The sequence below is a fragment of the Gracilinanus agilis genome, chromosome 6 (assembly GCF_016433145.1).
Source record: "Gracilinanus agilis isolate LMUSP501 chromosome 6, AgileGrace, whole genome shotgun sequence".
In the NCBI taxonomy this organism is placed as follows: Eukaryota; Metazoa; Chordata; class Mammalia; order Didelphimorphia; family Didelphidae; genus Gracilinanus; species Gracilinanus agilis.
The window spans coordinates 251,408,810-251,422,206 of record NC_058135.1 but is presented as its reverse complement, the minus strand read 5'-3'; the positions used below and the strand labels follow the sequence as shown (position 1 = coordinate 251,422,206).

General features: G+C 35.4%; 1 protein-coding gene across 1 annotated transcript in view; it reads left to right on the top strand.

Annotated features, from left to right (window-relative positions):
* Nucleotides 1-13,397, top strand: part of KIF18A (kinesin family member 18A) — a 113,237-nt gene that overhangs the window by 83,834 nt on the left and 16,006 nt on the right. The window contains exon 15 of the mRNA XM_044681006.1: nt 11,227-11,233. Coding sequence (XP_044536941.1) covers nt 11,227-11,233 — 7 coding nt within the window. The remainder of the gene's footprint in view (nt 1-11,226; nt 11,234-13,397) is intronic.

Below are 13,397 nucleotides of genomic sequence, written 5' to 3'. Positions count from 1 at the left end.
AACTCCCATTACCTAGCCCTTAGCATTCTTCTGCTTTGGAATCAATGGACAGAATTGATTCTAAGATGGGAGGTAAGCCTTTTTTGTTGTTGTTGTTGTTCGTTTATTGCTGTTGACTACCTGAGAACAGTAACTACCATCCATTGGTGTCTCCTTGGTCCCATTTAAGTGGCTAGCTCTTTCATAAGGGGTGCTACTAGACAATGCCTCTTAGACTATATTAAACAACATATTTTTTTCACTACCCATTTCTATATCAGTCTTTCACTTGAAACCACTCGGTTATCAAAATGTACTGTGAATTGATTAGAAATTAGAAGCCTTTATAAAAATGTTTTTAAACTTCAGCAGATGTTGACTCATAATTTCCAGCATCTTAAGGCAATTTCCTTTTAATGTTAGTGATGATTGTCACATGGTGAGAAGAGTAACCGGAAAGCAAAATGATGAAGTGGAAAGAGCAGTCTGGCAGTCAACATTCACTAAGCCCCTTGTGCCAAGCACTGTGCTAAATGCTGGGATACAAACTGCCCGCCAGGAGTTTCTAGTCTAAATCATGAGACAACGTGCAGACAAATCTCTCTAGGATAAATTAAAGCTAATCAGCAGAGGGAAGTCACTAACCTTAAGGAGGGTTAAGAAAGGCTATGGAAGATGAGATTTTAGCCACAATGGAAAGGAAGCCAGAGACGTTGGTCTTCAGAGTAGAGTAGGAAAAACATTCTAAGGGAGCAGGACAACCAGACTGAATGCCAAGAGCCAAGAGATGGAAAGTGTTGTTCGTGAAGCAGCTGAGAGGCCATGGTACCGGATCAAAGAGTACTTGGTCTGAGCATAAAGTCTGAGAAGACTGGAAAGATGGGAAGATAGGAGAGGTCAGGTTGTGAAGGGCTTTGAATGCCAAATAGAAAAATTTATATTAATCCTGGAGATGGTAAGGAACCACGGAAGTTTATAGCTATTATGACCCTGGGCATACCCTTAACATCTTTTAGCCTCACTTTCCTCATCTCTGTAATGGGGATATTATTAGCACCTACCTCACAAGATTATTGTTAGAAATAAATGAAATTATATATTTAATGTACTTTGTAAACATTTTACTGTACTCTGTAAAGGCTTAGTTCTAATTCTAATGAAATGATGTTTTTTATTATTACATTGAAATGCAAGATGAAAGCAACTCTTCTCTTTTATTGACTTCTTCCAGGAGAACTTGTGAGCCATTTTCCATTCCTCCATAGGTTTTTTTTTCTTATTTCATTTATAGCAAGAACACAAATATGTATGTAGTTTGGTTCTTCCTCTAGCATATCATTTTGTTCATTGTTAGACAGAAGTTTCACATTATATTTCCAATGTTACTTTAATACTTAAAAGTGGTCTCAGAGTTGTCCAAAATTTAGCCCTCTTTGCTCTCCAATCTGCCTCTGTATCATTATGGAACAGAAATGACCCATATAGAACTCAATGCTCTTTTGTAATTTTTATCTGTTGGATTCAGTTGGGATCTGATTGCATTTGTGTGGGTAACTCCCAATGTCACACACACACACACACACACACACACACAGTTCAGTAGTTGAGGCACTGAGAAGGAGTGGCGACTTGCCCAGAATCACACAGCCAGTGTGTATCAAAGGCAAGATTAGAACTAGGGTCTTTCTAATAACCCTAAGGCTGTCTTTCCATCCATTGTGACAGGGTGTTTCCCTCCTACATGGTTAAATTATTATCATGTGGTTAGTTACCCTTTCTATTGATGACTTTTCTCTTTTCTTAACTATTTTGTCTCCAGGAACAAGCTGTTAGAGACTCTATTCAAAGCTGAAAGGCAAGATGAGCTGGACTAAGCTTGCTGCTGGCTTGGTTTTGATAGGCCAAAGTCAGTACTGTGGGGTGAATATCAGAGTAAAACTTGGATGGAGTCACTAAGAATATTAAGCAGTCATTTACCTGCCTTATGTATTTGATATTTTAACTGATGACCCAGTTCTGTTGTTCAGTAGAATTTTTTAGGGTTGATTTCATGTTCTAAGCTAAAAGTTCTACCTTGGAGTCAATATGACTTTATAGTTATTTCAGTCCCTCCTCCTTTCAATCAAAAGGTCACTTGATTAATCACCCTCTCCTTTCTTATCCTTTGTCTTTCACTCTCCACTAAAAAAATCCTCAGCATTCATCTATCTTTATTTTTAAAATACATTTTACTGATAGCTCTAGGTTTATTACATCACCATATTACCCCCAGTATCTATCCTCTTCCCACCCCCAAAACTCCCAAGAACTATCCCACAACAAATAATGTTTTTAAGAAGGTTACAGGGGAGGAAAAAGAAGAGAAAAATGAGCAAAACTAATGAATATATCAAAAAAGGATAAAAACACATACAATGTGACCTACCTTGTATTTTCTCATATCTTTTCTGTTATATTTTCTCATATCTTTTCACTTCTTTTTAATTCTGCAGAATTACTTTCAAATATGTGTGGTTCTTTCTGTTAATAGTTGTGTTTTCTTGGCTTTGACTTTACCGTGCTCATGTAAATCATTGATTGTATGCTTCTCTGTATTCATCAGATCCTTGTTCTCATAGCACAGTATTCCATTAAATTTCCATACCATGATTTGTTTAACCATTCCCCAGTCAACAACGGATATCTACTTTGTTTCCAGTTCTTTGTTCTCACAAAAAAGAGCTTCTATTTGTACCAGCAGTAAGCTGGTGCTTTTCTTCTATTGGATATCTCCAATATATCCCATATATTTCTTTCATGTTATAGTTACTAATGTGTGGGTCTCCTCCAAGAGATTTTGAGCTCCTAGAGTATAGGGACTGTTATTTGCCATTTCTTGTTTCCTTAATGCTGAGCACATTGCCTGGCACATAGTAGGCCCTCAATAATTGCTGGTTGTCTGATTTCTTTTGTGCAAAAGCTTTTCATTTTCATGTAATCAGCCACCCAGTTTATCTCCATAATTGCCTCTGTCCCTTGTTTAATTAAGAATACATCTCCCAAGCATAGTTGTGAGGAATATATATGATCTGCTTCTCTTCTAAATTTTTTTTTATGGTATAATCTTCAATATTAAGGGGCCATATCCATTTGAAATATATCATGTGTAGAATATGACATAATATGTTGATCTGTGCTTAATTTTGTCCAGATTGCTTTTTCAATATATCAAATATTGTATTATTGGGTTCCTTTTTTTTTTTTTTTTTTTTTTTTTTTTTTTTAATTTTCCCTTGTCTGATCTGTTCCATTGATCTACCTTTACTTTTTAACTAATTCTAAATGGTTTTGATGATGGCTACTTCATAATTCATTTTGAGGTCTGGAAATGCTATTCATCTTTTCTTTATTTCCCTTGACATTCTGGATCCTTTATATTTTTAAATTAATTTTATTTTATTGAGCTATCCCTTTGACAGTTTGTCTACCTAGCATTAAGAATATAAATTTGGGAGGGGGATCATGAATCATGTAACCATGGAAAATTTTTCTAAATAAAAAAAGGTGTGTGTGGGGAAATCATGAAAGAAATAAAGTGGTATGTACTTCAAAAAGAACATAAATTAATTTTGCAAGTACTGTCTTCTTTATTATATTGGCTTGGCCCTGTGATAAATACTGAATAGAAATTCTCTTGATTTTCTTTTTAAAGTTTTTTTTTTTTATAGTCTGCTTTTTGCTAAAGCTTTTAATTATATGAATTAGGATTGTTATTGGTTTTTTACAGATTCCCTAGGATTTTCTATGTAAACAAACCATTATGTCATGACCAAACAGGGATCATTTTAGTTTATTTTACATTCTTGTTATATAGCATTTTTAAGAATTGTTTCAAATAATAGTGGAGAGAGTGGGCATCTTTTCTTTACTCCTATATTTATTGAGAAAATTTCTGGTGTTTCACCATTTAACATGCTCCTTACTTTTGGTAGAGAGATATTTTTTATGATATTAAAAATAGGTCCCTCTATGTCTGAATTTTACAAAGTTTTTAGCACAAATTGTGTAATTTAGCCTAAATGAACTCTGTACTTTTATCAAAGACTTTTCCCATATCTAATGAGAAAATCATGTGGATTTGGATGTTTTGGTTTTTTAATATGATTGTTTATCATTTTCCTAATGTTGAATGATCCTTACATCTTCAGTCTAAATCTAATTTGGTCATAATGAATGTTTTCGAAAATGAATTGCTTTGGTCTGACAGTATTTTTTAAATTTAATATTCATTGATGATATTAATATATAATCCCATCTGTGCTTTATCCTTCCTGGTTTAGACATTAGGACTCTTTTTTTTTCCCACAAAAAGGAATCTGGCAGGCTATTTTCTTAATTTCAGAGAATAACATATAGTAATAATGCAATTATTCTTTAAAAGGTTGGTAGAATTCTCTTGCGAATCCATCAAAACCAAGAGTTTTGTGGAGTGCGCATTCCCCTTTGGTCGTTACTTTTCAGTGAGTTCTTTTTTAAAAATATATCATCTTATTTAAAGCAGCTCTTTTTATTAGGGAAAAGAACTGGAAAGTGAGGGAATATTCATCAACTAGGGAATGGCTGAGTACATTATTTTATGGGATTGTAATGGAATACTTTTGTGCTGTAAGAAGTGACAAGCAGGAAAAATTCAGAAAAACCTTAAAAAAAATTATTTTAATCAGAAAAACTATATGATACCCAATTCTGTGTTGTATATTTTATTTTTACAGGGTTAGATTCTCCCCTCCCCACCAATTTTTATTTATGGTAATGATGTACTTTTGTAGTAGACAAATAAATGCTACTACCCTTGTATGTAATAGTGTAAAATTTCAACAAATTATTCTGAAAATATTGCCCATCTGCTTCATGGCTTCAGCATATACACTTACTATTTCTTTTGCAAGAGGATGCAATATTAAAAAATCTTTTAAGAAGCTTCTAAATCTTGGTGGTCTCACCAAAATGTTTTTGTCAGACTTTCTAGCCCTCTGAGGGCATCACAGAACCCCCGGTGTCTTACAGTAAACCCAATTTTTTTCTAAAGCGGGAACCTCCGGTGATAATAAAGGAATAGATTAATAGAGCATTAACCACTTTTCCGTGAAATGCACAGTTTCAGTTGCATATAAGTTCCCTTAAAGTATCATATAAATATTTTAAAATGTTTTCTGAAATGTTAATGGATAAGTATTGTGCAAATCAGAATTGAGTTCATTGAACAAAGGTATTGTTTGGTTTGAGAAAGAAGCTCTTCAAAACCTTTCAGTGTGTATATACCTGACAGCTTTTAAACCTGGATTTTACTTTTACCTAAGTACTTTGTGATGCTGATGGTTCATCATATTCCCCACCCTTACTCTATCCCCAACTCTCCTCTCCCTTACAAAAAATTAAGTGCTTTTGAAGAAGCCAATCTATAGAGTCCTATAGTTGGTATAGCACTTGCTAAATTATTACTTCTCTTAGTGTTGATCTTTTGTTTTATAAGCATTAGAACTTGAAATGCTACTTGATTGAATCTTTAAGATACCTGTGAGTCTATAAAGATGTTAACCATAATTCATCGTGATGACAATTTCTGGGTGCTGTATTCATTGTGTGGTATTATAGTGCTCCATTATGATGTGCCATCAAGCCTTACACACAATAGGCTGTTTGCTGTTTACAAATGAGCCAACAAAGTACGTCTTTAATTTTAAGACAGTTTTAAACTTTTTAATTTAGGGGTGGGAGGGGAAGACCTCTATCAGCCTTCCCCAAATCCCTTCTCCCTCATTCTTGATGTTCTTGGATTCCATGTTTCTCCAGGTTCTTCTCTTATCTCTATCATTTTTCCCTGTTTTTTCTTATTTTTTCCATTTCCTATTCTCTAAGTGTGTGTTTTCTGATAAACAGAATCTATATTCTCTTTCTGCCCTCTATGTTTTTATGATGTCATCCATTCCCATGGATTCAGTTATCTGTTGTATGCAGGTTATGTCCAAATCTCTGTAGCTAATCCTAACTTCTCTTCTGGGTATACTTCCACATTTCTCATATCCTGCCAATCCTTCAAATTCAACTTGTCCAAAACCAAACTTGTCAACTTCCCCAAAACCTCTCCGTTCCATTTATGATCTTGCCATTCTACCAGGTCCCCAGTGAAAATCACTGTTTTGCCTTTGACTCTTTTTGAGGGCCATACTCCCCATATCCCATTAGTTACCAGATTTTAGGGAGTCTATCTCCACAATTTTTCTCCTATAATAGCCATCCTGTTCTTTTACCTTCCACTGCTACCAACCTAGGTTAGGTCTATTATATTTTATATGGAAGATTGTCATAGTTTTCTAACTGCTCTACTACCCCTAGACCCTTCTTCCTCCCCACTCATGCCACAATATATTCTTCCCCCAAATACATTTTGTCATTTATGGATCTTATCCTGCTATTTCCCTGCTCAAAAAATCTTCCAAACCCTAAATGGCTTTCACATCCCAAACCAACCAGATTGTTTGAGATTACTGATTCTTATCCTGCCCTTTTCCTGCTTGCTATACATTAATGTCGAAAATACATCTCCATTTTTTTTTCCTCTTCTTCTTCATACTGTGTGCCAGGCACCCTTAATGGTACTTGGGATTCAGAGACCAAGCCAGAATGGTCCTTGCTATCAAAGAGCTTACATTTCTTACAGAAGAAACAACCTGCATCTACATGCAGGAAAAAGCATAAGAAAGAACCGTCAAAATGACATCAGGGAAACACTAAGGAAATCACAACCATTTGCAATAAAATGATGAAATAGGGAATAAAGTAAATTGTAAAATATAAATACATTTTCCAGTAACTTAAGTACATAAAAAATTCCTCCAGCTTTAATAAATACATTTCTTCTTTCTACCTTCTAGTCAATTGAAATTAACTGAATGCTAAGCTATATAGCTAAAGTCAATTCAAGAAATAGTGAAGTGCCTACTGTGTGTGAGAAATTGTGTTAGGTGCTATGGCTATAAGTTTGAGGAGGTTGCCTCTTCAAATCCTCAAATCATTTCTCCTGTTTCTGTGCTCCATACTCAAGTAGGACAATTCTATCATCTTCCAAATGATTAATTCTTTAGATGCATTAAAGAGAACTACTCTATTCCTCTTCTAAGTCTTTTCTCTAATTTGAAATACTTAACTAATCTTCATATGCCATAATCTCAAGACTCCTTACCATTCTTCACTAGACACTCCAATTTATCAATATGTGCCTAAAATGTGGCACCAAAAATTGAATGAAATACTCTAGATGTGTTCTTACGTAATGGGATTATCACCTCCCCAGTTCTAGACTCTTTATTTCTTTTAATGCAGCCTGGTTGCAATGTATCTAGCAACATCTCACATTCATTAAGTTTGCAGTCTGCTAAAACTCCTGGATCTGTTAGGTTGGGTTGGGGCAGGAGGGGATAAGAGAGTGAAGGATTTTAGATGACCTACTGTCTGACCATGTCTTTCCTCTGCCTTGTACTTTGTAAGCTATTTTTATTTTCTGTTTTTCAGCCTCAATAATACTTTCACATTTATCATTATAAAACTTCATCCTTAAAAAAAATAATAACTTCATCCTTTATTAATTGGCTCCGTGTACTATCTCTCCTGTTAAGATCTTTTTGGATCCTGGCCACCAACATGTTATCCAATCATCCTAGCTTTGTGTCATTTGTGAATTCGATGAGTATACTATCTATGCTTTTTTTTTTTTTTTTTCAATTTTTGAGTAAAATTGAACAGTACCAGATAAAGATTTAGAGAAGGAACAGTCAAGCAGGGAGGAGGAGAACTAGGAGAGAGCAGTGTTACAAAAACTAGAGAGAGTGCAATATCAAGGAGAAGAGGGTAATAATAGTGCCAAAGACTATGGAGAGGACAATTAGGATGCAGATTGAGAAAAAGGTCATTAGATTTGGCAATTAAGAGGTAACCTTTGACATGACATTTGCTAATCCATGGTGGTAGCAAATACCTTTAGTGGCTATGCATTAGCCTGTTTTATGCCTCCCTCAATATCAATAATCAGTGGGTCTTCCAAGTTAGTTCTTGTAGCCCTGTCAGGGAAGCTTTTAATTCAAAAAACATTTATTCTCCATCTCCCGTGTTCCAGGCAATGAACCAGCATTTGAGAACATATATGTATAGGAGTCATTTTGTTGGAAGAAAGCCTTTATGGTAGCATTTGACTCTCCTAAATCAAATATGTTGGTTTTTTTTAATAGTTGTCAAACATAGTGGTATCTTAAATATTGCCCTTCGTAGTAAACTATGTAACAATAAAAATCCGAGCATCTATAAAATGTGAAAACCTGTTCTTATACCTTCATCAAAGATACCCTTGGCACTTGTATATGTCCTCTTAAAGACTGTTTAGAAATTGGACAGTAGAAGTATTTATCCATAGTTATTACTATTTTCTGCATTTTTTTCAGCAGTAGTATCTAACATCTATTCTCCCCCCCCTCTCCCCCCCCCCCCGGAGCATTTTGGCATCCTTTCCTCTTTCAGACTGAATCAATCCCTTAGTACCTTGACAATTGTGTTCTGACTAGCCCATACCTCCACTGTTTACACTCATTCTCTTCCAACTGCTTTCTTACTACATTCATTTTCTTTCTACTAGCTCATACCAGGAAAGTGCTGAGTTACTTAAATCAGCTCCCTCTAACAATTCCACATCCTAACATATTTACAATTGAAACCATTGATTTTGTAACCAACAAAGCATGTTAAACTGTGTCTGCTGGAGTTCAACTATGATAATTCCACTGTCATTATGGAGGGAAAGAATGTTACATACATGATACTGTTAATATCCATTGGTAACCATTATCTTGATTACTTTTCACAGAGCAAAAAGTAGAAAATGAAAGCACAAAGCCGCAGGCAAATGTTGAGGTGCCTTGTATGGAAGGAGGGATAGGCTATAAAGGTGAAGCATGGTTTAGTACAACACTGGCACTTAAGCAGCCACCCCTAGTCCCAACAGCTGACCGAAGGCAGGAAATCTAAGAATGAGGAGATTAATTATGACCACACTAAATGTTAGAGTACTAAAGAAACCAAGACCCGAAAGAGGGCCCATGACTCTAGGTCCTAGAGCTTAGTAAGCTCCATTTGTAATATGAAAAATGTGTATATGTGTGTGTGTGTGTGTGTGTATATATATATATATCCACAGAGTTGGGGCATTTTATAGAATGAAACCTAAAAAAGAAAGTAAGGAATTAGAGGAAATTTAAAATGTTTTTTAAACACCAGGTGGAACTATTGGAAAATAAGCAATGGATTTCCCCATGCAGGTAGTCATATTACTTATGTCTATATGACATCCAACTGAACTCAGAATATTTTATTAATGTCCAATCCTAGAAAATTCCCTTCCAACATTTCTAAATGGTAGGTGATGGGGGTATTGGTCCTTTTTACCACAGGGCATTAAGGGGAGGGCTTCTTAAGTGAGTTGCCCAAGGTCGCTCAGCAAGTCATTGGTGGAGACAGAAATAGAAGCTGAGTCTCCTGACTCCCAATTCAGTTCTCTATCCTCTCTATAGTTTTCTATCCTCTATACCCCTGCTGCCTCTCATGGGAAAAGAAGTTAATCTTCCAGCTATTAATAGCCACCAAATTGGTGGTGGCAGCACAGTGGAGAAAAGTCACTGTCTTTACACGGCAGCCTTAGTATAAAAATATCTGGTAATGGAAAATTTGACAAATGTCATGTAAAAGGGAGTGGAAAATTATTTTAAGATCTGGATCTCATTTATCTAGTTCTCAGAAAAGTCAAATTCCCTGGTAGCAGAGGGATCAGAGATCTCTTTTTTTTTTCTGTTTTTAAATTTCATTTCCTAGACGTTAATTGTGCGCTTAGCCATTGTATAACACAATGTCGACAAACTTAAGAATAAAGCATATGCTGTAGGTTAGTGGTAAGTTGTGGTAACTGTGTTTTCTAACTTGGTCAAAAGTTTCAATCAAAAGTTTATTGAAATATATAATGCTTTATCTTTCAGTTCTTTTGTAGATCACTTTTTTAAGCTACAGCACAAAAAATGGTTTTAATGTAGTGAAATATGGAGGGTGGTTTCAGGGAATTTTTATACTTGTGATGCTTTAGCAATCCTCTATTATTAGTCTTGATTGTGCATATCTGTAAGGTCTTGTTTGTTTTTGCCAGACAATCAACTTTAAGAACTCTAGGTCATCAGGTTCTTCATTTAATACTTATTCAATACTTATAAATACTTATAAATTATAAAACAAATACTAGAGATAATAGGTATTATTTTTATTCATAAAATAAATTTTAATTATCTTTAGAAGCTTAAAATACTTTTAAGTGGTGAATAAAACTTAGGACTATAATTTTAGTCCATCTTTTTTTATTCTGCAAATTCCTGCTCATTTAAACAAAATCAAGATAATACAAAGTGTTCCGCTTTAGTATCTATCCCTTTCTTAGCTCAATCAAGCACTTATTTTTCCTTTTTGTTTCCTGTGTTGCCTTTTTTTTTTTAAAAAAAAAAAAAAAACATTTTCCCCCCATAACCTCCTAAAAATCACATTTTAAAATAGATCACTTTTCCCACAAAGGAATAATGTTATTTCACTGAAAAGATATATACCATTCAACAATATCTCTCCCAATTCTGTTTCTCTCCTTCTGAACTTAAAATAGTTGCCATTTCATACCCTTGTTTCCCATCAGAGGAGAAGATGGGCTTTCCTGGCATATGCTGGAAAATGTTTAACAACTGGTTCCTTAAAAAAAATAATAAAATGTACACATGAGACACACTTTTAATTTTAATCTACATTATTAACATTGCACCCATCATTTTCTTAAGTCTAGACAATCAACAAATCAATAAATCAAACCTTTATTTGTAGCATTTAGCAATTTCTGAAGTGTGGGCTCACACTGAAAATTTGACAATTAGATCTCTCCAGCTAGTAAGAAATGTCCTCCTAATACCCCCCCTCCACCAAAATCACTCTTATCTTTGCCCTTGCTGTTCCTCTAGAATGGGTTCCCACCTCCTTTAGAATGTAGATCTAGCAACCAATTTTCTTGTTCATCTCTAATCTCTTCCATATCATCTGCTTCTTTCCATTGACCTCCAAATTTGCCCAAGTAATCAGTCCTAAAATTCCTCACCTTGACCCTTCTATCCCATTTAGAAATTCCACCTCTCTTTTCATCAGTTCTTCTGTTATTCTTTCAAAACATCTATACCTAGTGCCTATGCTCTCTCCTCAACTCCTTGAAATGTAATTTCTACCCATTACTGTACTAAGACTTTTAAAGCTCTGCAATGACTCCAGCCTTTTTTTAAATCTTCCTTTGTCTCTTTGTTGCAGAATTTTACATTGCTGACCACTCTCTCTCCCTTCTTATGCTTCCAAGTTAATTCATTCTACTGATTTTCCTCATACCTCTTAGCTATTTTTCAGCTCAATTCAGTAACATTTATTAAGCACCTGCTATGTGCCAGCCATTTGTGATGCTCTGCATGGCAAATAAGAAAAGAAAGGGTCTCTGCCCTCAAGGAGGCTTATAACCTAATGGGTGAAGACAACCCAAAAAAAGGAAGCTGGAAAGTAGAGAGATTAGAGGGCACTAGAGAGTGAACAGAACACTGTTGGGGTATCTTGTTCCTTGGAATTGAAACTTGGCAAAACTATAGTTGGAGAATAGACTAAATTGGAATCAGTTCTCCTCAAGTCCCCTTTTAGGTGACTATTCCCCAAGGCTCTGCCCTTGTCTCTCCTTTCAATATTCTTTCTCAGCAATCTCCTTTACTATTGAAGCTTCAGCTTCCCCTCTACTCAGGAATTCATAATTCTAACTTCTGATTTTGATTTCATTTCCAAATTCTAATCACCCGAGAAGAAATAACTTCTTGCATTTCCCACCATCATGTCAAACATATATACAAAATTAAGTTTTTTAGCTTTTTCCTTAATTTGTTCCTTTTTCTAACCCTAACTGTTGCTTTTTTCTTTTAAACCTTTACCTTCCATCTTGGAATCAATGCTATGTATTGGTAAGGGCTAGGCAATGGGGGGGCGGGAGGGGGGGAGTCAAGTGACTTGTCCAGGGTCACACAGCTAGGAAGTATCTGAGGCCAGATTTGAACCCAGGACCTCCCATCTCTGGGCCTGACTCAATCCATTGATCCGCCTAGCTGCCCCCCTAACTTGCTTTCAATGACAATAACTCTTCATTTACCCAGTTTCCCACATTTACAACTTGGATATTATTTTTGACTCTTCCCTGTTTTGACTTCTCATATCAATTCAGTTACCAAGTCCTATCATTTCTGCTTTTATAGTACCACCTAAATTCACCTTCTCCTGTCTCTCTTCTCAGATAGGGAATAACCTTCTGCCCACTTCCAATCTCCTCATTAATAACCCTATTTTGCATTAATTCTAGACTTATCTTCCATGTGTACAAATGTGGGCTTATCATTCCCTAAATCAGAAATTTTCATTAGTTCCTATTGCCTGCAAAGTAGAATTCATATTCCATTGCGTACCCTCCATAATCTAGTGCTACCATACGATTCCAGCTCTCTCCTTTTACTTTTCTATACACATTTTATGATTTGGCTACCCTGGGCTAGTCCCTTGAACAACCCCTGAGCTTTCTAAACCCTTTGTACTTTTGCTAACCCTGTTCCTTAACCTTACAATCCACCTTTTAAAGCTAACGAAAATTTGATCCCTAAGTCTACCATCCCCACAACTCTAAGATGATATCTCTCACCTTGAATTCCACCATCCTTCAGTTATTGCCCTTAGACTTCAGTATATTGCTTTGTACATGCATGTCATTTCCCTACTAAACTAAGTTCTATAAGGATAGAAATTATATCCCAATTTCGGTATCTTCTCCCTCACCTACCATATTATTCTGCAAAAACCAGGCACTTAATCAATGTTGTTCAACTTAATTAGAATGGAAGATTGTATTGATGGGAAAATATAATTAGAAGAACCCTTAGGAGATCATCTGGGCCAAATGCCTCATTTTATAAATAAGGAAATTGAGAAAAAGGCAGATGAAATGATTTTCCAAAGTCATGCAGGTAGTAAGTAACAGATCCAGGATGCCAGCCCTCATCTTAAGCCTCTAATTCTACTTTCTACTGTTCTTTCTATTATTTCATGCTGCCACTACATTGGACACTGTTGATCACTTCCTTCTTTTGTATAACTGCCTCTTTGATTCCTGAAACTTGATTTCTTGAAACATTAAATAATCAACATTATTTAAATCATAGTTGCATTTTTCCAGTTATACATTGTGGGTTGTAACTATTAACATTTAAGAATTTAAAATATCAAAATCACTCTCCTGTCCTACAAAA